At 36.2% G+C, this 22,207-nt stretch overlaps 2 protein-coding genes across 5 annotated transcripts; one reads left to right on the top strand and one right to left on the bottom strand.

Annotated features, from left to right (window-relative positions):
- Window positions 1-1,176: 1,176 nt before the first annotated feature.
- LOC141678684 (uncharacterized) lies at window positions 1,177-9,725 on the top strand. Of its 3 annotated transcripts, XR_012557861.1 has the most exons (9): window positions 1,177-1,412; window positions 2,251-2,676; window positions 4,245-4,365; window positions 5,090-5,402; window positions 5,768-5,849; window positions 7,101-7,191; window positions 7,767-7,846; window positions 8,590-8,870; window positions 9,519-9,725. XR_012557861.1 is itself a non-coding variant. In XM_074485041.1 (8 exons), the coding sequence occupies exons 1-8, from the start codon at window positions 1,350-1,352 to the stop codon at window positions 8,722-8,724; spliced, it is 1,311 nt and encodes a 436-aa protein (XP_074341142.1). In that variant the 5' UTR covers window positions 1,177-1,349; the 3' UTR covers window positions 8,725-9,103. The 3 variants fall into 3 exon arrangements, 2 of the variants coding, with proteins under 2 accessions (XP_074341142.1, XP_074341143.1); XM_074485041.1 differs by lacking the exon at window positions 9,519-9,725 and having other exon boundaries at window positions 8,590-9,103; XM_074485042.1 differs by lacking the exon at window positions 9,519-9,725 and having other exon boundaries at window positions 1,178-1,412; window positions 5,768-5,840; window positions 8,590-9,103.
- A 187-nt stretch (window positions 9,726-9,912) lies between these two features.
- Window positions 9,913-22,156, bottom strand: LOC141678683 (uncharacterized). 2 transcript variants are annotated; one of them, XM_074485039.1, is made up of 9 exons: window positions 22,004-22,156; window positions 21,797-21,891; window positions 15,932-16,297; window positions 13,088-15,291; window positions 12,729-12,998; window positions 12,575-12,655; window positions 10,745-10,856; window positions 10,581-10,647; window positions 9,913-10,320 (listed from the first exon to the last, which is right to left on the bottom strand). In XM_074485039.1, exons 2-9 carry the CDS (start codon window positions 21,879-21,881, stop codon window positions 10,227-10,229), a joined length of 3,279 nt encoding a protein of 1,092 aa, XP_074341140.1. In that variant the 5' UTR covers window positions 21,882-21,891; window positions 22,004-22,156; the 3' UTR covers window positions 9,913-10,226. The 2 variants fall into 2 exon arrangements, with proteins under 2 accessions (XP_074341140.1, XP_074341141.1); XM_074485040.1 differs by lacking the exon at window positions 12,729-12,998.
- Window positions 22,157-22,207: the final 51 nt, after the last annotated feature.

Genomic DNA, 22,207 nt, shown 5'->3' on the forward strand with positions numbered 1-22,207 from the left:
ACATGCATGTAATTTTTCTTTTATTATATGTCCAGTGCAAAGAAGTATAGTACCAAAAATGGACATATTCTGAATATACGATTATGTAAAAATATAATAACAAATCAAGTTATCTTAACATGAAAGATTACATACCTTAGGTGAGATAAATAAAAAGATATATATTGGTGATTTCTTGTATGGTAAGTGGTCTCCAAACTTTTTAAGTAAATCGTGCTGATAACTTATTAGAAATATAGTATAGATACACCAAGAGAAAAAGAGAAAGAGAGAAGAAGAGAGAATATAATATTTCCAAGTATATCTACAAACTCTGTTTAGATGGCTATTTATAGACATGAACTTGATACATGAACCTGATATATGAACATGATACATGAATTTGAGAAGTTTCCTAATGGGGACATCCATTCACAACACAATATTTTTTATACGTATAATATAATTACGCGAAGGGCACATTTGTAATCCGAATCGGGCCGGTTCAAACCCGCACAACTCGTTAAAACAGGAGTGCCGGTTACGAATTAGAAAATTGAAATTCGGATCCGGACCGGCCCGCACATGAACCGCACGCCAAGTGGAACTGCACGGACCGGCCCGCACAACCCACCTGGCTCGCGGGCTTCATATCATAATAGTTTGCTGTATCTTTTTATTCCTTCATATTGTTAAGATACATTAATGTAAAAATTAATATTTTATTTTTGAAGTCAAACAGGCATCTACATAGGAGCATATACATACTTATATTATATTGTAATAATTAAATTAGGAATTAAGTAATTTAGTTAATAAAAAATGAAAGTTACTAAGAATTAAAAATTTATTTAAAATGAAAGTAATTTGGTAAAAAATAATTAAACAAATATTTGTAATAAATAATTAAAATTTTAGCCAAAAATCAAAAAATAATCAAGCAGTTTGTTCAACCCGCGCGACTCGGCTTGCACAAGCCCGTCCGGCTCGCACAAGCCCGTGAGCTCGCGAGTCACAATGCCGAATACGGTTTCCTTTTTTCATATCTGAACCCGGCTCGGCCCGGCCCAATTCTCCGGTGTGTCTCCAGTGTGCCGGTTCAGTGTTCAAAATTAACGTGTTCGACCCGTAGTCAGCCCAGCACGTACCGCCCGAATGGCCACCCCTAGCCACAGTACATATGATGGCAACCGAACTGCTACCAAGAAGTGGGGCTGAGGGGGTTTGCAATATTTCCAAGCGACAACACACAAATAGAGCCTTGACCTACTTGACTTGATGGCAAAACCTTACAAACATCTTTTGCCTTTCTTAAACCTTCCCCATTTTTTGCTCAGATATTATAATTTGCGCTTCAAGGACCTTCTATAATGCAATCAACTGAAGCATCTCAGGCAATCAATATCACTCCTACCCAAGATGCTCCTGCCCAGGTCTCTCTCTCTCTCTCTCTCTCTCTCTCTCTCTCTCTCCCCCTCCCCATCTCCCTCTCTCATCTCTCCCTCTCTCTCTCTCGCTCTATCTCTCCCTCCCTTTCCCCTCTCTCTCCCGTCTCATCTTGTGTGTGTTTGTTTTTATTTGGTTTTTTTATTCTTGGGGTTTGTGTGTTTATGTTTAATTATATGATTTCTCTGATTTATGTTGTTTGAATTTTTAACTATGTTGATTATTAATTTATAATTTATGTTTTATTGTGTATCAACTTTTTGATTAATTTCATTTGTGTAAAATCTACTAAATTTTGGCAGAGATAAATTCTGGAAAGAAGTGAGTTTAGCCTTCTTCCTATGGTCACTGTTTGTATCCTAAGATTACTCATATTCCATAGATCCTCTTTACTGGAAGTTTAAATAAGTTAAAAAACGGGATCGAATTATGAAACTTTTAATAATGGACCGACTATCAAGTCTAGGGTAAAGCTCTTTTTACCTGTTTCGTGTGGGTGTATTTTGATTAATCTTTTCTCGATTTTTCACCTTGGAGAAATGTGCTTATATTATTATATCTTCACAACTACTCCTAAAAATAATACTCCTATGTAAGAAAACATCATTTATAGTTACTGATAATATTATATTCAGTAGACTTGCATGATTCAGACAATATAGTAACTGAGTGCATTATTTATAATTTATAAACGAACCCATATTATCGACTAAATGCTAATCATTGACCATGGGAATTCAAGTTTATATATTTATAATATATTTGTCATTTGGACTTGTACTGTTTGAATGACTAAGAGGACCAAAAGAACATTGATACATGCAGGTTGGTACCAAACATGTTGAATCTACAAGTGAAGTCAGCAATTTAGGAACAAGCGAGTCTCTCTCTGTTCCGTCCCTTCAAATCCCTCCTAGACCTGCAGGTTTTGGCAGTAGCCGTAGTGGAAAGAGTTTACTCCAACAGCCTCCAGGTTACATAATTGGAAATTCATCATCAGGAAGCTCATCATCAGGAAGCCTTCTTCGGGCACTAAGCTTCAACAGAAAGGCCGTTACCTCAGATGGTGAAAAAAACTCTCTCCTAAGTTCGGACCACACTACATCCCCTGGGAGTCCTTTGGCCAACTTCATGACGAAGTTCTCCTTTCACAGATGTACCTCTCTACCTGTGACACAGACATCAAACTTGTCACCTTCAACTTCTATATCTGCTTCAGCAAGAAGATGTGATGAACAAAGCAAGCCACAGGCAAGTTGAAATCTTTTGTTTGGTTTCTTTTCTCTATGACCGCACAGTACTTACTCTTTTTTAACCGAAAGTCTAATATAAAATACGGTTTCTAATTTGCCCAACTAATAGTTCATTAGTACTGATATAAAATGCTTTAGCATCAAATCAAACTCCTTATAGCATATTTTAGCATACTCAACATAACTCCTTGTATCTTCATTTTTGGTAGTCCTTTTATATGCCATGCTGAAACAGAAATTCCGATATTAGATTTAGGGGTGGGGGGATCAGAAATGGTGATCCGGCAGCAAAATGCTAGCAAACTAAAATATAGGAAGTTATATATGCCTTAAAAAAGTTGGTCACTTCTCTCTCTGCATATCTGGACAGATGTCCCATGATAAGCACCTATAATGAAAGACGAAAAATTTGACTAGGATAAATGACCCAACATGGCGGAGGCGGGACTACATTAGTTGGTTATTGAATTAAGAAGTACATAGTTTAGAAGTTTTGTCATATAGTGATATGCATAATTTTATAATTTTACGGAGTAATTTATTGGTTGACATCTCATGGACATCGCTAGTTAGCCTATTTCAGGTGAGATAGCTGTGGTCCTGTGGCCGGTACAAATTATTAGGTTGTCACAATTCTTTCCTGAACGAGGGAAGGCTCAAATCAAATGGTGTAATGTACACAGGGTTACTTATTTATAGATGCAGGACTTTTTTCTATTTGTATTTTGTAATATATTGAAGCCGGGCATCAAACCAGGGCCAAGAATTCAAAAGCGAAAACTTGATTATTGTTCAAACACGATACTGTGCATAAATTAGTCCCTTCGTTTTACAGGGGAGATAATTTTCCTTGTGGTCATAAGACATTCATACTTAAGAGGATAAAGTTGCGAAAATTTGATATTCTATTATAACCACTAACCATGATAGGTCAGATCCACTCAATTCAATGTTCATACTTTAGAGGATGAAGTAATGCAATTTTTTTTTTATATTCTATTCTAACCACTAACCATGTTATGTCAGACCCACTTCCTAGTTACTGTGCGGAATTGAAACATTATTGTGTCCTTGCAAGTTGTTATTTTATATAATGCGCATAGTTTTTACTTTTGTCAAACAAATGATGGCTGATGTCTTCAGGAGTGCCCTCTGATATCTGGTAACCTAATCTTATTGGGTGCAAATGTATTTCCTCGGTGTTATTATCTTAAAAACTTCCTGTAACATCTCACTAATCTTATGCTATGACTCCTCATATTCGGGGAGAACAATTACCAACAGATGGTATGAAGTAGTGCTTTAATTCCTTGTGCACACTGCATGTAGGTACCTTCAAGGCTTCAACCACTGTGATTGTTTTCATATGCAAGCTTCTTGCTGTCAGTTCTAGATTTTCCTGAACAATCGTGTTGATCATGAAACTCAATTTTAGATGATAAGTACCGCCAGTATGAAAATTGCTTCTCAGTTGTCTTGCTAGTCATACTCATTATATCAAAATTAATATTTTGGGAGCAGACACGTGGCTTCTCTTTACTAATTGTATTCTGCCCAACTTTGCAGATCAAAACAGGTAAACCTATTGTCGCAAGGTCCCTTTCTGTGCCTGGGAGAAATATTGTTATAGTAAGATCTGCTTCCTTTGCTAATCGTAGAGAGAATCTTCGGTCAGATGCTGTTGATGGTATGTGGTAAGCTGGTTTATGTTTTATTTAAATTACGGATAACAGTGAGCTAATAGCATACATCTATGCCTTCTACTTTTTACAAAATTTCCATTCATTCCATGTTGATAAAACATATTCAAAGATACTATTGTAATATGTTTTTTACAATGATTGTTTTGTATGTTGCTTCATCCTGAAAATATTATAGAACAAGATGATTGGTCTTTTAATGTAATCGGTGGCCTCCAAAGACTAAACACGTATCAGTATGTTTAATATAATAAACCCAAGGACATGTGGAAAGAAATGGGGGGAGTCAAAGATTAGAGCAGGGAAAGAATACACAGAACAGGATGCGTAATAAGTGAAGATTTGACTTTTGAGGCAAGTTGGGGTTCGTTAATTAAAGAGAGGAGCGAAACTAGTAGATGAGGTTGTGGGGCATGATTTATAAGCATAAGACATGTTGGGGAGGGTAGGCCGTAGAAGAGGTACTACAGGTGACTTGGCGACCTTTAGATCTGTTGGAACTGTAGTGCCAAAGGTCATGCCATCTAGATACCGAACTCGGTGTTTATTTGTTTTTATGTTGGCTAGTGGATCAGTAGCTCTATTTGTTTTTATATCTACGTACAAATATAGCATATATGATGTTTCGGAATATAACATGCCTGTAGAACTGTGGTGCTTAATAGTGCTCCTTTGTCCCGGTATCTAGAACTTTGTTTTTTGGCAAATCAGATCAGATAAGTGCTGCTTCTGTGAAAGATGAAGATGAAGAGATACCTGAAGAAGACGCTGTATGCAGGATATGTCTTGATAGATGTGAAGAAGGCAACACACTGAAGATGGAATGCAGCTGTAAAGGTGCCCTCAGACTTTTACATGAAGAATGTGCAGTCAAGTGGTTTAGCCTTAAAGGAAACAAAAATTGTGATGTCTGTGGGCAAGAAGTTACCAATTTACCTGTAACTTTGCTTCGTTTTCCAACTTCCTCCCGAAGGGATAACAGAAGAGAGCCTAATCAGCAGATTTTAAATACAAGAACGATAAGGTAGTTATTCTACCTTGTGATCACCTTATGTTTCATTGAGAAATCTCCGTATCAAATCAGTAAGCAGTTTGTGTCCTGATCGTGTATCAACTTTGAACCAAATGAAAGAATAAAATAACACATCTGTGGTCTTTAAATTTGAAGCTTGGGTGTCAGTGCCGACTTTGACGTATTAAAAATTGGCAATTCCTTCTTGACATAAAATATCATAATTCCGAAGATACTCCTATTCTTTACCCAAGAATCAGATATATAAGAATTAAAAATCACATGTCCATCAAACACTTTGCAAAATTTATCTTGTTTATTTTCTTAAATTCACTTCTAATTTTATTTAGTAGGTGTTTGATCATATTTTGTTGTAGTGTTTGGCAGGATTTTGTGGTGCTTGTTTTGGTTAGCACAGTATGCTACTTCTTCTTTCTTGAGCATCTTCTGGTAAGCTATGTATGTACGAGTACAACAAAAGAAAAAAAATTCAAGCCTATAATTTTTTTTTAGTAGAATCTTCTATCTTATCCTAGTTAAAGAATAGAAATCTAAAAAATATATACAGAAGAGAAAGTGTTACATGAGCTGGAAATTAGTCTACTTGTATATTTTTCAAAACACTTAAAATATATTTAGGACAGTTCATATTTGCCTTAATGTATTGGTTTTTATTATGAGGCTATCTATTTTCTTGAATGAGAAGTATGAGAGGGGGGAAGGGACGTTGGGGCAAGATTAACAGTTGTAGTCGTGGTTATGATGCATAGCACAGAATTAAAATAGTAAGTTGTATTTATTTTATGTTAATTATAAATTTAATTTACACTATACAGTTCATTGGGAATATTTAAGTTTATGGTAGATAAAAGAAAAGGAGTTCTTTTCTCTTCAGTATAAAGATTTTACTTGTGGGTCAAGTGTTAGGGTTTTACTCCTCTACATAGGAGACGTTGGGGGTTGCAATCCATACAAATCCTGCGTTCTGCGGTTGATAAATCCTAGCGGTAGTGGTTCTTCTGCGGTTGATCTACCATTATCTATCTTTTGATATCATTATCCTTTTTTCCATTCTTTTCCTGCATCAGGTTCTCTTCTTAGCAAAAATGACTGGTTGGAAATTATATATTTTAAATGTTTCACATTCGTAGGTGTCACTTTCTTTTTCACTATGTCCAGGACTCCACGTCCGTCGCCAACCCGTTAAAGTCCTTTATGAAATGAGACAGCACATTCACTTATGTCAAATCTGTACTCTTCGTCGTTTACTTAAATTAAGATGTTTTCTATCTTTTTTATATCTTATATGAAACTAAATTTTACCTCCCTTCAAATATACATATCCCTATCCTGGGCATTTTATTACATGGTTTTTTTACAGAGCTTACCAACTTCCTAACATTTTAGTTCACAAGTAAAATTTTCAATTCCACATGATACCTCGTGAGGCTATTTAACGAAGTTGATCAGGTAGGTCTGGCATAAATCTTTTACTAGTTCTATATATTGTTCTGTATGGAGCAGTGTACAGAATTTTCTGGTTAAATCTTCTTCAAGTGGTTGACTTAAGGGAATACTAAAATTATATGATATATATCGTTCTTGAATGACTATGCTAAGTACTCAAGTAGAAAACTTTATTTAGATTGATGTCCAAATTATAGTCAGATATAACAGAACATGTACTGATTCCATCCATTTGTTTTGTAGATTCAGGATCTTAAAACCGATGCAGTAATAATCGCTGCGCCGTTTTCGTTCACATTGGGTCTTCTAGCATCATCATTCGCTGCCATCCTAGGTATAGCTCTACCTCAAGCTATATACATTTGCGTATTAGTAACATAAGACCACAAGCAATTATGCTAAACATGAGATGTTATTTGTTCATGTTTTCATTGTCTTTAACATGAAAACTAAGTTTGTAAGTATTTTTTTGACTCGAGTGATTTAATTTAATGAAGATTTTTTTTTTGTAACTGTGTATAATTCTATTTGACTTGTTTATAGAGTATTCCAAATTTATTTCGACAGATTATATCAATTTACTAGCTGAGCTTATTGTTTTTATTGTTTGAGTTTGTGAAATCCTAACTATATTGGGTTTAATTGGTGACGTTTTTAAAAGAGAAATTTATTTTATTATCTAAAGATTTCATATATATCCATGTCCTAGTGAAATTGAGATTGAATAATAATTGCGACCATGTAAGTTACACTAAAATTAAGCTTCAATAGACTTTGTAGTAAATAAAAAATCACAAGACCAAATTAAAAATGTAAAAAATCTATAGTAGATGAGGAATGGTCTTTCCTGTTTGCCAGTCACTTTTCAGTATGTGGCATAATTGTGTATTTGTGCCTAAAATCTTGCAGCAATCAGAGAGTATATATGGACATATGCAGCACTTGAGTTCGCACTTTTAGCCGTGATACTGCACCTGGCCTACTCTGTGGTAAGCAAATGACTCCATATTCCTAACATTACATATCCGTTCCTTAAATTGTTTATGGAAATAGTAATTAATAATTATTCCTTGTACAATTTGATCCGCACGTCGGACTGTCTCTGTTGGCAATTTTATTTGTGCATTACCACTGCCAAAATTCAAGCATATCTCTTCTCAGATCTAATGTGTTGCTGGTTCTCAGTACCAATTAAAGGGTTCTCGCCGTTGAGTTTAGTGAGGACATATTCTAATAATGACACTGTAATATTTGATCTAATATCTACCACGCACACTTCTACAAAAGATTAATCAATGATTTCTATTGATATCCTTCTTGACTCGACAAATAATATCTCATTTACTATGACTACTGAAGGAACATAAATCTAGTGTTTATAAGTTTCTATTGGGTAATAATAGTATTAATAATTTTTGTTAGTGATAAATTGCACATTCATGTATTTCACATGTATGCGAAAACTGTGAGCAGGAGATCTTCATTTTGTTGAGCCAAAAGATGAAACGAGATTTTTAAGAAACCCCCTGTAATATCACTCACTGGATCCCCCTTGTACAAATTGGTAAACAAATGTCTCCTTTAAAGATAGCCATTTTGTTTGTTGTACTTTTTATCTTTGTTGTAAGCTGATGATCTGAGAAAGAGGAAGCGAATGCCGGATTCAAGACTTTGCAGGAGCTAAAGCTTGAGTTATTGATCTTCTTTCATGCAATTGTTATGTTTCTTGCAGCTTCATTTGATGGCGATTTATGCAATTATGATATCAGCTGTTTTGGGATACGGGCTGGCTATGACTGTCAACTCACTGTATATTCGATGTTTTACTTGGCAAGCCCAAGTTTCCCAGAGCTCTTATACAGCATGATGACAATTTTAAGGGAATCAAGATATAATTTGTGAAGTATGTTCTGCTGATTTTACACGCAGAAGAGCTATATTATAGCCTGCAACTGTAAAATACCTGTTGTCAAGATTGCAAGTAACAGAAAGCTGCAAAGCAAAAACTACCAGGTATAACTAGGTGTCAATAATGATAACCAAAGGGCTTTTGCTCTTGTAGTACTATCCCCGACCCTTTAGCTGAAGTCAGAATTAAAGACGTGTCGAAGCCAAAAGAGGGTTGGTGTGGATTCACTTGGCAAAAATAATAATCAAGCCTCGAATTGCATGGACATTGTAAAACTTGTATATTTATAAGCTTTTTAAGTATAATGATTGCAATTTTAAAACATTGTATGGTAGTATATACTGATTAACTTTTTGTAGCCTATTAATAAACAGTGGCATATATATATATATATATATATAGAGTAAAGTTCTATGGAGTCCACCTTTAATTGGAGTCCTCGGAGTCCATATATGTTCTGCAAGTAAAATATAGCTTAAAATATTGCAAAACATATTATTTTTCGACAAACATCACTATTCTATCAAAAATCTTGTAGATTGCATACATTTTACAAGCAGAACATTGCAAAAATATATATTCTACAAAACATGTTTAGTTTGCAGAACATAAATGTTCATGTTGCAGAACATATTGCAGAACATACATATTGTACCGTAAATATATGAGATTTGCATGATTTTGTTGAAGTTATGCTATTTGTGTAACATGTTTTGCAAAATAACACGTTTTACAATATATTTTATTTGCAGAACGTAGATGGACTCCGAGGACTCCGATAAAAAGGTGGACTCCATAGAACTCAACCCTATATATATATATATATTCTGTTTCAGCTAAATGCCTAGTCTTTGTTGCCTATTTTCTTTGGAGAACACAAAGCCATGAAATTGAGCTATTGCCAGGACTAGTATAATTTAATGGAGCTTAGTTTATTACTGTACTAGAGTTTCCAGGAAAACATGTCATGAAATTGCTGCTTCCGTTATAGCATGGTTTAATAATTCTCTTCTGATCTAATAATAATTTGGAATCCTGCTACAAAATAAGTGGAAGTTAATATGACCAAGGTTACTGAAACTCCACACTGTTGCCGGCCTACCATACGTTAAGAAGTGAATGAACTATGTAAACTTTACTATAACATTAGCTGACAAAAGATCCAGGAATATAAACTTCACTAAACAGTAACACACCCTACAATGTTAGCACAAGGCCGAGATTACATCCTACAACAGGGCCTCCTTTACTGTCTACTCTAATCTAGATTACAAGCAACATCTTGGCCACCTGAAAATATGTAATATATACATATGTAAACTATGTGGAGGGCTGGATGCAATTTAGGGATTTAGAAAGAAAGATAAGAAGTAGAAGCTAGTTGGTGGAATGATGGGGGCTAAGGATGGTGCACATAAGTTATGGGATTGGAATGAATACATATAGGGACAGAAACACTGTCATTTGCATTTAGTCACCGGAATAAGCTCACCATCTTTTCTTATCCAGATTGTGGAACGGGTTTTCCTAACATTATCTACAAAGAGCCTATACCTGTCATGCAAAAAATGCAAACATGTAAATAATACCGAAGAGCTTATTCTGTTCAAGGCCAGTTTACATTTAAAATTCTGGGTAGTGTGCTAAAAAAATTAAAATTTCTTGCTACAATAATTTATTTTATATTTACTATAATATTGGTAAAACTAATTGCAGGCATGAATTGCATAAAATCATAAAAGAAACTTATAGTGTCATTCTTATTATCTAAATAAGATCCCAGTGAGACGCAAAATTTGATCAAAAGAACCGACCTTTCATATTCCAGCTTTTGAATAACTATACCATTTAGAAGTAGCTCAGAACTGTAAATCGAAGCTCCTGCAACATTGAATGATACATAGATAAAATAATTAGAAACAATTTTCTTTGAGAGGAGTTTCATAATCATTGTATCAAATTTAAAGTAATTCCTTACCTTTTTCGAGGAAAGGCACACAATCTGCATAATCTTCCTCACAAGATAGAACAATCAGGTCACTTGGTATCCTTTCATCCTTTAACGCAGACCGACCAATTCTCTCTACAGCCTGAGCAGATATATCCGGTGAAATTAAGAAAACAGATCAGAGATTAAAAAGTATCTTAATGCCACCAAGCATCTTTAAGGAAATGCTTACAAGACACTGTTCACAAAATTGATGTGAAATGATAAAATACATGGAATTTCTAGGATAAAACCAGACAGCATTATACTAAATGCAATCTTGATTGTCATCCTCTCTACATTTAGGAACAAGTTACTAGTCCATTATTTCTATTAGCAGGTTATTTCCCAATATCTGAACAAATACAAGACCAAACAGCACAAATCAATACCTATACCAGATAGATAAGCATCATCGTTACAAACTACAAGAAATGGCCACTATCATCATATTTTCCGTCCGTTAACCAATTCACTGCTTAAGTTTTAAATACAGACATGTTATGAATTAAAAAAAATAGTAACGCTGAATTCTACCATACAACACTACAGTGTAACTATTAAAAGAGAAAAAAAAAATTAGAACTTAAAGAAACTCATAGTTTTACTTGAGAACAACAGATATTATATAGCGTAAATTGTCATAAGACTTTATAAGGATATCACCATTCAACAACATCCAAGATCTACCAATATGATGAAGGACCTTCTCTGAATCAGCACGGAGAATATTAAATTCTAAAGAGAGGCCTCAGTATTAAATATATTCAAGAATACTATTGTATGTATTTAGATCATGGTGATTAGTTGGCCTATTTAAATCTGATTCACAGATTCCAGTAAAGCCTGACATCAGGTGCATGTGGCGGTTTAATTAGTATAATTGGGCTTGTTATGAGTAGGCTCTTAAGGTTACTATTAAAGATGAAACAAGAACCAATTCATGTCCCTTGATCCTAGACATTTCATTATTTAGTAATTCTACAAGCCTCAACAAGGTTTTCTCATCAAGCCAATAAGTAGGCATTGGTATCTTATTCCCAAGACAATCATTTTCCTGATGCGATAATTTGTTATAATTGGTCCAGCAACTATTTTTGTTTGTTGCTATCTATGTGCTATTCTTCTCCTATATATGCTAAGATTAGGTTATTATTCTAACAGTCTTTCCAATTCTTTTTAACAAGTGGGGGAAGGTGAGGGCATTCTATGTTTCCGAACAATGTCAGACAACTCAAATTTAACCTTTATTTTCTTGTCACCTATCTTTAAAGCTAGTCGCAGTTATGAGCAGCTGGAATATACAAAATCACCCTAAGCTAAAAGTAGAACATCGTTTACTATTTGAATCAGCAAACTTGGCCAATTTAACTGTTGTATGAGTTATGACTCTAACACTAATGATATACATAAAACAGAAGTAATGATGGGAATTTACCAAGTTGGTTTTCACTACAGCAATGATATTTCCATTACCGATTACTGCATGCATACAGTAACCAATTTACCACGCATTCTGTTAGTACATATTACTCAAAGTGGATCCTCGATTTAAGGATTAACCTTTAAAAACATCTTTCTAATAATCATACAAAGTTGCATGTTAATTTCTTGTCATAATACTAAGAGTCAAGAAGCGATAGTGTCAATCAATGCAGATGTGCATATACATGCATACAATAACTAGTCTTATTTTAAGACGGGTAATAATGTAAGACTAAAACCTACAACTCTGACATTTTGTAGATTTTGCAAAAGAAAAGTAGGAAATTCAATGCTAATTAGAAAAATTGGCAAGACAAGCTCAGAAAAATTACGCACCACACCATGAACCGCCTTTACCAAGCCTGCCAGTATATCTTTACTAGGTTTTGTATTGCGTGTAATGAAGACCTTACGCCCCTGAAGGAAAGTAGTTTGTTAAGAATAATCCACATGACCGCATACAAGAATGAAATTGAACCATAATTCCTACTTTTAAAAGTGGATGTTGGCATGAAAGTGCCAGTGAAACTGGAAGACAGAAGCCTATCTCCTTTTCCTTTTTTGCATCTCTAAGTATGTGTTTTCGCTCGTCAACGAGACACCTAGCGTGTCCACAGCTCTCAAGCCAAAAGTGTGTAACCACTGGTTTCCCGGTGGCTATAGCTTCTAACATATTTCTTGTACGCACAAATCTATCAGCTACAAAATGTGTAGCATCTGAAATAGAGGATGCTACTGAACCCCCTAGCTGAGCTAAAACCTGTGACAGTGGATCGATTATATAACAGTTTTGACTTTTGACAATAAATATGCTTATATCAGAATGGAAAAGATACAGATAACATGTACCTTCTTCTGCTGCTTAACTGTATCTCCATCCAGGTGCTGACTAAACAATACTAGAAGTTGAGTTATATCCCTCCCCTTCCCTAAATATTTCCATGCATATGCAGATTCTGGTCCATCTGCAGTAGTTCTGCAAAATTCTTTCTTAAGTGGTGACCTTAATAAATTTTTCCTGCGTGATCGTGCATGATACTCATCACCCATACAAATTGGGGAGGCTTCATTTACAGGTGTTGTGCATCGAATAGGGGTCAGGAACACACTTGAATCTTTTGAAATTGAAGTACCATTTTGGTCAATAGGATTGTGAACCACCGAAGTATCCTTTGCCAAACTTTTCCCAGACTGCCTGTCGACTGAAGGCAAAGCTGGACTGCAAACAACAGATGACCGTGTTGTCCTCTTTGTGCCTGAAATCACTTGTGAGATTTTTAAATTTGTATTTGACTTTCCATTTATCTTCTCTTCGGGCAGCTTTTGACAAACCTTTTCTTTTTGGACTGTACTAGTACCAGATATCTCTAAATCAGATTGCTCAATATGAGTTGCTTTGGGTTCCTTGAGTTTTGCAGGTGGGATGAACTCAAATTCTCTAGCTTTTTTTCTGGCATCTGTGTTTGACGAAGTCCTTCTCCTTTTCCTTTTAGAAGAAATAGGGTCATTTAAACTATCCATTCTCTCCCTTAAATTGGTAGTCGTATTTGTATCCCTCTGAGTTTGATTTGATGTTTTCTGCCTAGTACGACAAGCAATGGGTGAAACTATACTAAGATGCTCCTCAATAAACCGGTTCTTAACTGTTTTCTGACATATTGCTGCTGCATTATGACATCTTTCAGCTTCACTGATATCACAATTTTCCGACTCTGTTTCGTTCAGATTTTCCTCAACAAGGTCACAATATAGGTTACAAAAATCTCCATCCGCATCACGCTGCTTTCTAGTTTTCTTGGAGTCCTGTTCTGATACAGTGGAGGACCATTTAGTCAATCTAGGAGAAGATCGTTTAGTCTGAATTGCTTGTATTGTACTGACTCTAGATTTCAAGGGGCGTGATGCGTTTTTCTGAAGCAAGCATTTATCCGATTCTGATTTTTTTTGAAGTTTTACTCTTGCAGAACTGGACAAGTGGATTTGAGCGCCTTGGTTAGCAACGTCAGTTTTACAGTCAGTCACACCTACCCCACAGCATAAGGTTTCCATTGCTTCAGCAGCCAGTTGAGTATCAATTCCTATGCCCTGCATGTCTAGATTATCTTTACCGATACCTGTTTCAACCATTCTATCTATGGAATCATCCAACTCCTTGATTAGATTTTTTCCAATAGATTGTCCAGCCGCCTTCATTAATTTATCATTCTTTTTGTATTTTTGTAACAGTAGCTTTGAATCAGAGTGAACCAAATCAGGTACATTACTATTAATGTCTTCGTGGACTACCCTTTTAGTGTTACCTTTGACTGCCCGAATTTTTTTAACATTACAATGCTTTGAGTCCCGAGGTTGGGTAAGAGATTTATGTCTTTTGCATCCATCATCGAAAAATGTTTCTTTCTTTTTCCTGAAAAATTCACCCCCTCCTTCATCCTCTTGATTATCATCCCAATCATATATCCCACCAGAAGCTAAATAATTGCGATTAGCATGTTTGGCAAAACTTTGAGTGCCTTTAGCACCTGAGAGAACCTTTGATTTCCCCCCAGTAGACTTTATAATGTCAGGTTCTTGGTCAAATTCTGTAACATTAACTTTCAGAAATTTTTCCACAAAGTTAAGTGCAATGCTTTGCGATGCCTCTCCGGGATCTTGAGAATCAATATAGCTCAGACCTGCCAAATCATTTTCATTAGTACATACTGGGGGCGGCATTGCTTCTTTATCAGTGTTGTTCATATATTCATCAAGCCCTTTCTCTTGAGAAGTATCTTCATTAAAAAGTTTCCTAACTGCTGAATTACCAGCCCTGCACTTGTTTTCACTACTCAATCCTTTCGCTTGATGATCATGCTCCTCCAGATTATATCTTCTATCAAAATCATATAAATCTCTAGCAATACTTGTTCCAGTATTCCCTGCCTCATGTTGATTTTCAGTCACATTGAAACATGATGCGCTTTTAGTTCGTCTCAAAGCCATCTGGCGAGCAGCCAAGCCAGCAGACCTGACAGATGCCACACGTAATGATGTAAATCCTCTGAGGACAGGTCCTGCATCAAAAATGTATATTTCATTACTTGACCATGTTATAGCTTATTACCATAACTATGCAAACTTATTACTTGCAGATCTTTCTTGAAAGACACCATGCTTCACAAAGAAAAAGAAGGGAGCTTGTCGCATAAAAGTATGTAAAGGTAATATTCTAGAAACTCAAAACTGATAAAAGATGAAAGAAGTAATTAGCATAAAAGAGTATATCACGTATACATAAAATGTCATACTTAAGTTCCAAAGTACCACTTAACTAATCATTTGTTGCTATTAAACCCAAAAATTTATTCACAAATATATACATTGACCTTCTCAAAGTTTACATGACTAGCATAGCCCGTGGACATGTAACAGACTTATGATTTTTTAATTGCATAAGAACGGGGACTGCATCTGCACTATCAACATCATTTTTTTTTCTTTCGTAAATCATCATTGCTTGTCTTCTTATAACAAGGTCGATATTGATATAGTTGTTAACAAGTAATCTCCTTTCTTCTTTTACAGAATATATTCTTATTACACAGTTTGTAAATAGCTGTAATGTCAAGGTTAGACACAACATCATACCAAATGAATATAATAAAAAAAAATGAAAAATCCAGAAGTAAATATCTATAACTAGATTCTTCAAACCTTTATTGCACTCTTCAGTAGTCGGGATATCTTTACGTTCAATGCCACTTTGTTTGTGCATAGCAGTCTGCATTATATTCTCCAGCTCCACCGGATAACTACTAACTTTTTTCAGAGAATCAACATCAGACAATTCTTCAGTGTCATTTAAAACTTCAATTTGCTTAGTTCCTTCATCATCAGTATCAACAACTACTTCCGTATCAAAGTCGTCACATAACTGGGTGCAAAAATCTTCAGCACAATCCAGATTTTCCACTGCTTGGGTTTCGCAGTCAAAATCTAGTACTTGAGTTTCACCAGCGAGGCATACCACTTGAGTCACGGCATCTTCAAATGGAACCGTATTGTCAAATGACCCAGATCCTGACACGAAATTGCAACTTATTATCACTCTATCATACATTCCGCTCCACCCTCCATCTTAAATAATCTTAGTATCAAAAGCATATATAAATCTATAAAGTATAAAACAAGCATATATAAATCTATAAAGTATAAAACAAGCATATATAAATCTATAAAGTATAAAACCGAATAACCTAATAAACTTTCTAAAATAAATCAATTGAAAATTACTGGTCTAAATATTAAAAATCAGAACAAAACCCAAAAGCATAAATATCAAAATTTGTACAGTACCGTCATTACCAAAAAAACCTTACTTGCGCCTGCATTGTCCACAAATACTCACCACATACTCACAACTAAACTCACTCTCCCCCCCCACCGAAAATATACAACTAAAGTCACAACGAAACAAGTGCACAACTGTAATAAGGATAAGCGTACCTCCTATACTATCGGCTGACTATTTGATTAGATTACAAATAGGAATTGGATATCTATATTTATAGTTGATATTGATAAAAGGATAAACTAGATATATCCTTATCATTCTATTAGTTAGAAAAGTCAGGCTTATCATTCTGTTGTATATAAACAAGTGTATATTAATTCAGGAAATAGGATGAGAACAATACAATTCAAGCATTGTTAATCTTTACGATTTATTATGGTATCAGAGCCATTGAAGCTCTAACAAGCATTTAACGATTCTGTTCCATTCTCTCATTATTCATCCTACAATTTCAAATTGACCCAACTAGTTGCATCATGACAACCTCGTTACATCCAGATAACACCATCACCATGACTGCTCCCAACAATTCACTAGTTCAATTTAATCCTACATCTCAGCTACCTATTAAGCTAACCGGAAGCACGAACTTCACAACATGGAAAGCTCAGTTTGAATTGCTTCTTTTCGGGCATGCTCTTTTAGGCCACCTTGATGGCTCATCAACAGTACCATCCGTTACTACAAAAGCAAACGACAAAGAGATCTCTAACCCAGACTACATATTGTGGCTCCGACAGGACAAGCTGATCCAAACTGCACTCCTTGCATCTGTTGATCCAACCTTAGCTTCTATTGTCGCCACTGCTCCATCTGCTCAAGCTGCATGGCAGTCTCTTCACACTGCGTTCGCCAACAAATCACAAACCAGAATTTTCAGTCTCCGTGATCAACTTGGACGCATGACTAAGGACTCCAAAACTGTCACACAATATCTTGGTGATATTCGAGGAATTGCCGATGAGTTAGCTATTGCTGGTTCTCCTCTGTCTAATGCTGAACTAGTGGTCAAAATTTTAAGTGGAGTAGGACCAGAGTACAGCTCCATTGCAGCAGCCATTCGAGCCAGAGAAACTCCCATCTCGTTTGAAGAACTTTCTGGTCTCTTGCTTGATCATGAAATTTCCCTACAGCAAGATGAAATTAAAAAATTGACGATGCCTATCACAGCTGCTTTAGTACATCAAGAACAACCACTCTCTCAGGCACAACCACGATTTGGACGCCACACACCAACCAGACGTGCTTCATATCCGACTCAATGGCGCCATACATCGGGCCAACCAAATACAAATCCATCATGGCGTAATCCGTATTCACACAACTCTGGTGACCCATCTAAACCTACTGCACGTCTAAGGTGCCAGCTGTGCAACAAGAATGGTCATACAGCCAATGTTTGTCGTTCCAGATCACACAATCATATGGAAGCCAAAGCTCATTTTGCTAGCAGTTATCATCAACCACCTGCACCTTGGATAGTGGATTCCGGGGCATCTCACCACATCACATCGGACTCTCAGAATTTCACAAAAGTCCAGAATTATGCCGGTCCAGATGAAATTTCAATGGGTGATGGTAAAAAAATTCCTATATCTCAAACTGGTACTACACGTATATGTTCTTCTAATTCTCAGTTCCGATTAACAAATACTTTATGTGCCCCTGATATTAAGCGTAATCTTATCTCAGTATCCAAGTTCTGTAATGATAATTCTACATCGATTGAATTTTTTCCCTCTAAATTTTGTGTGAAGGATCTGGATACAGGAGCTCCACTGGTATGCGGTCGGAATAATGCAGGACTTTACGAGTGGCCTTCAGATTCATCTTCTTCATTACCTCAGGCACACCTTGCTACTCGTCAACCATCAATAAATCTGTGGCACCAACGCTTAGGACATCCTAATAGCAAGTCTCTTATGTCTATTTTACGTACTTTTGCGTTATCGTACTCTTCCTCAAACAAATTTGATTCATGTAATTCTTGTTTATGCAATAAAAGCCACAGATTACCATTTTCAGTCTCATCTTTAAGCACTACTCGTCCCTTACAAATCATTTATAGTGATTTATGGGGTCCCTCTCCCATGCTATCAGCTGATAAAAAATTATACTATGTGCTCTTTGTTGACCACTATACAAAATATTCCTGGTTGTATCCTCTTAAATATAAAAATGAAGTCCAGAATATTTTCAAACATTTTCAAACCCTTGTTGAACGCTACTTCAGCACTAAAATTTTATCTTTGTATACCGACGGGGGTGGTGAATACGAAGGTCTAAAACCATATCTGGCTTTGCAGGGCATAGAACATTTACAGTCTCCACCTTACACACCACAAAGGGTAGCACAGGCCGAACGAAAACACCGCCACATTATTGAAACTGCCCGAACACTATTACACCAAGCATCCCTGCCTCCCAAATTCTGGTCATTTGCTTGTAAATACTCGATCTATCTAATTAACAGACTTCCGCCTCATGGGTCTACAAATAAATCACCTTATCATATACTATTTAACGAGCCACCAAAATACTCTAATCTTAGAGTTTTTGGATGCTTATGTTATCCATGGCTCAAACCATATGCTACATCCAAACTTGCACCACGCTCTACAGCTTGTATCTACTTGGGATTTTCCACACAATTTCATTCACATCAATGTTATGATCCTGTCACATCTAAATTATATCATTCACGTGATGTTGTATTTATTGAGTCTACATTTCCATATGTCACTAAGTTTGCACACATTTCTCATAATTTACCTGACTTAGATTGGGTTCCTGAAACCCTGAGTCTAATAATGTCTCAAATTCTCAGCCACATATTTCACTCGAAAACCATATTCCGGAGCCACTTACAGTCACCCCATCTTTACCTACGGTCATTGAGGACCATTCGCGCACCACTCCACTAGAGTCCTCCTGCCAAGAATCCGCATCCAGTGTTTCTCCTGTGTCCTTCCAACAGCAGCCACATGAAGAATCGACCTCACATATGTCTGCTTCATCCCAGACACCTACAACTATGACTGAGAATACACATGAGGCCTCTAGTCCGGCTGTTATTCAAGAAGCATCCAGGCGAGTAACAAGATCACAAAATCAAATCTTTAAACCTAATCATTTTTATGGGTTTAATGTTACAGTACCAGCTGCTTTCACTCCATCTACTTACAAACAGGCTCTGAAAATAGACCATTGGCGTAATGCTATGCAATCTGAGTATGATGCTATGTTAAAAAATAATACTTGGACTTTGGTGCCCATGGATCCTTCTCGTAACATTGTTGATTGCAAGTGGTTGTTCAAGATAAAATACAATCCAGATGGTTCCATTGAACGCTATAAAGCTAGACTCGTTGCAAAAGGTTTCACGCAACGCCCAGGTGTGGATTTTCACTCGACGTTCAGTCCTGTTATCAAACCTACCACTGTCCGACTTGTTCTCTCTATTGCAGTGCAAAAGAAGTGGCATATTCATCAACTTGACATAAATAATGCATTCTTGCAAGGACGCTTGGAAGAAGAGGTGTTTATGAAGCAGCCTCCTGGGTTTGTTGATCCTTCCTACCCCACTTATATATGCAAATTAAACAAGGCAATTTATGGCCTTATACAGGCATCTCGGGCATGGTACCATGAGCTCGGAAATTTTTTGATCGAGATAGGATTTCGAAAATCACATTCCGACTCATCTCTGTTTATTTTGCATACCGGTAATGTCACTGCATATGTATTAGTCTACGTTGACGATATTGTCATTACAGGGTGCACTTCTCAGGTGGTTCAAAAACTCGTACAAGCTCTTTCTGCACGTTTTTCACTCAAAGATCTTGGAGGGCTTAATTATTTTCTAGGTGTGGAGGTAATCCCCAGGTCTGATGGACTAATTCTTTCGCAGTCCAAGTACATCAATGATATACTGCATGAAACAAAAATGGCTGAATGTAATGGTGCTGTCACACCCATGAGTACTTCATCAGTTCTCACAATTAATATGGATGAGCCTCCAATTGATATCACCAATTATAGGCGAATTGTTGGCAAACTGCAGTACCTCTCGTTCACCAGACCAGACCTTGCTTTTGCGGTAAATAAGCTCTCTCAGTTTATGCATTGTCCACAACAAAATCATTGGCAAGCAGTTAAACGCTTGCTGCGATATCTTAAAACAACTAACATGTATGGCTTATATATTACCGCGAGCCCAGGATCTCAATTGCATGCCTACTCTGACTCTGACTGGGCTGGAAATATACTAGATCGTACCTCCACTACTGGTTACATTGTTTATTATGGTAATACACCCATCAGTTGGTCCTCACGTAAACAGAGAACAGTCGCTCGCTCATCTACAGAAGCGGAGTATCGTGCAGTTGCAAGTGCTTTAGCTGAAACTAATTGGATTGAGAATCTCTTATTTGAACTTCAACTTCCACCTGTCCAACGTCCTCGTATTTATTGTGACAATATAGGTGCAACTTACTTATGTCAGAATCCAGTTTTTCACAGTCGAATGAAGCATATTGCCATTGATTTCCATTTTGTACGTGACCAGGTTCAGAAAAATCTTGTTCAGGTCAGGCATGTACAATCCAGTCAGCAAGTTGACGATTCCCTCACAAAACCACTTCCGAAGGCTGCTTTTCAATCTCATTTTTCCAAGATCGCCATTGTTGACACAACGTCATTCTTGAGGGGGCATAATAAGGATAAGCGTACCTCCTATACTATCGGCTGACTATTTGATTAGATTACAAATAGGAATTGGATATCTATATTTATAGTTGATATTGATAAAAGGATAAACTAGATATATCCTTATCATTCTGTTAGTTAGAAAAGTCAGGCTTATCATTCTGTTGTATATAAACAAGTGTATATTAATTCAGGAAATAGGATGAGAACAATACAATTCAAGCATTGTTAATCTTTACGATTTATTACATAAGCCCCTAAATTCTATTAAAATTTACAACGCAAGATTAAATACACATCATCAGATCCTATACAACCAAAAAATAGCATAAGAATAATCATCAAATTACTTAAAAACAACAACAAAATAAAACTCAACTTTAGTCGAAAACAAACCTTTACATTACCAACCCCACATTTATTCACGACTTCTTTCCCTTTCCGCAAACAGATTACCAAATTATTCATGCCCACACACAATTCATAAAAATCGAAAAACGAAAGATAAAAGAAATTACCATCAAGAGAAGACTGAGTATCCATAAACTCAGTCTCACTGTCACTAACGTTATCTTCTTTATGGGTATCTTCAATTAAACCCATTCGAACGAATCTGCAAAATGAACACCAAAAATGACACATTAAGATTGCATTTTTACAAACATAACACACACAAATATGTAATTACAAGACCGGAGAAGTGGAAAGTGGCGAAAAGTTGTTACCTTGGGGCATAAACAGAGGGTTTGGAGAGATCTAGGGTTTTGAAAATTAGGGGAAATTGGGAAAATTATAGTTTGGGGTTTTGGAGGGAAAATAGAATTAAGTGCGTGATGAATGAAGTTACTGGGCGTGTGCGTCTTTTTTTGACCCAACAGTGAAAACTGCTCGGCTAGTATCACGATGGAGATAAACTAGGGGTCATAAAA

The sequence above is a fragment of the Apium graveolens genome, chromosome 8, assembly GCF_009905375.1.
Source record: "Apium graveolens cultivar Ventura chromosome 8, ASM990537v1, whole genome shotgun sequence".
NCBI classification, from domain to species: domain Eukaryota; kingdom Viridiplantae; phylum Streptophyta; class Magnoliopsida; order Apiales; family Apiaceae; genus Apium; species Apium graveolens.

Bases quoted from the DNA above. Each gene is read 5' to 3' on its own strand.
- LOC141678684 (XM_074485041.1), top strand. From the start codon at position 1,350: ATGCAATCAACTGAAGCATCTCAGGCAATCAATATCACTCCTACCCAA. The intron at 1,413-2,250 runs GTCTCTCTCTCT...TGATACATGCAG, and splicing joins CCCAAGATGCTCCTGCCCAG to GTTGGTACCAAACATGTTGA. The intron at 5,403-5,767 runs GTAGTTATTCTA...ATTTTGTTGTAG, and splicing joins TTAAATACAAGAACGATAAG to TGTTTGGCAGGATTTTGTGG.
- LOC141678683 (XM_074485039.1), bottom strand. From the start codon at position 21,881: ATGGGTTTAATTGAAGATACCCATAAAGAAGATAACGTTAGTGACAGT. The intron at 12,999-13,087 runs GTACATGTTATC...CCACTGTCACAG, and splicing joins CAGTTAAGCAGCAGAAGAAG to GTTTTAGCTCAGCTAGGGGG. The intron at 10,321-10,580 runs GTCGGTTCTTTT...TTTGCATGACAG, and splicing joins CAAAAGCTGGAATATGAAAG to GTATAGGCTCTTTGTAGATA.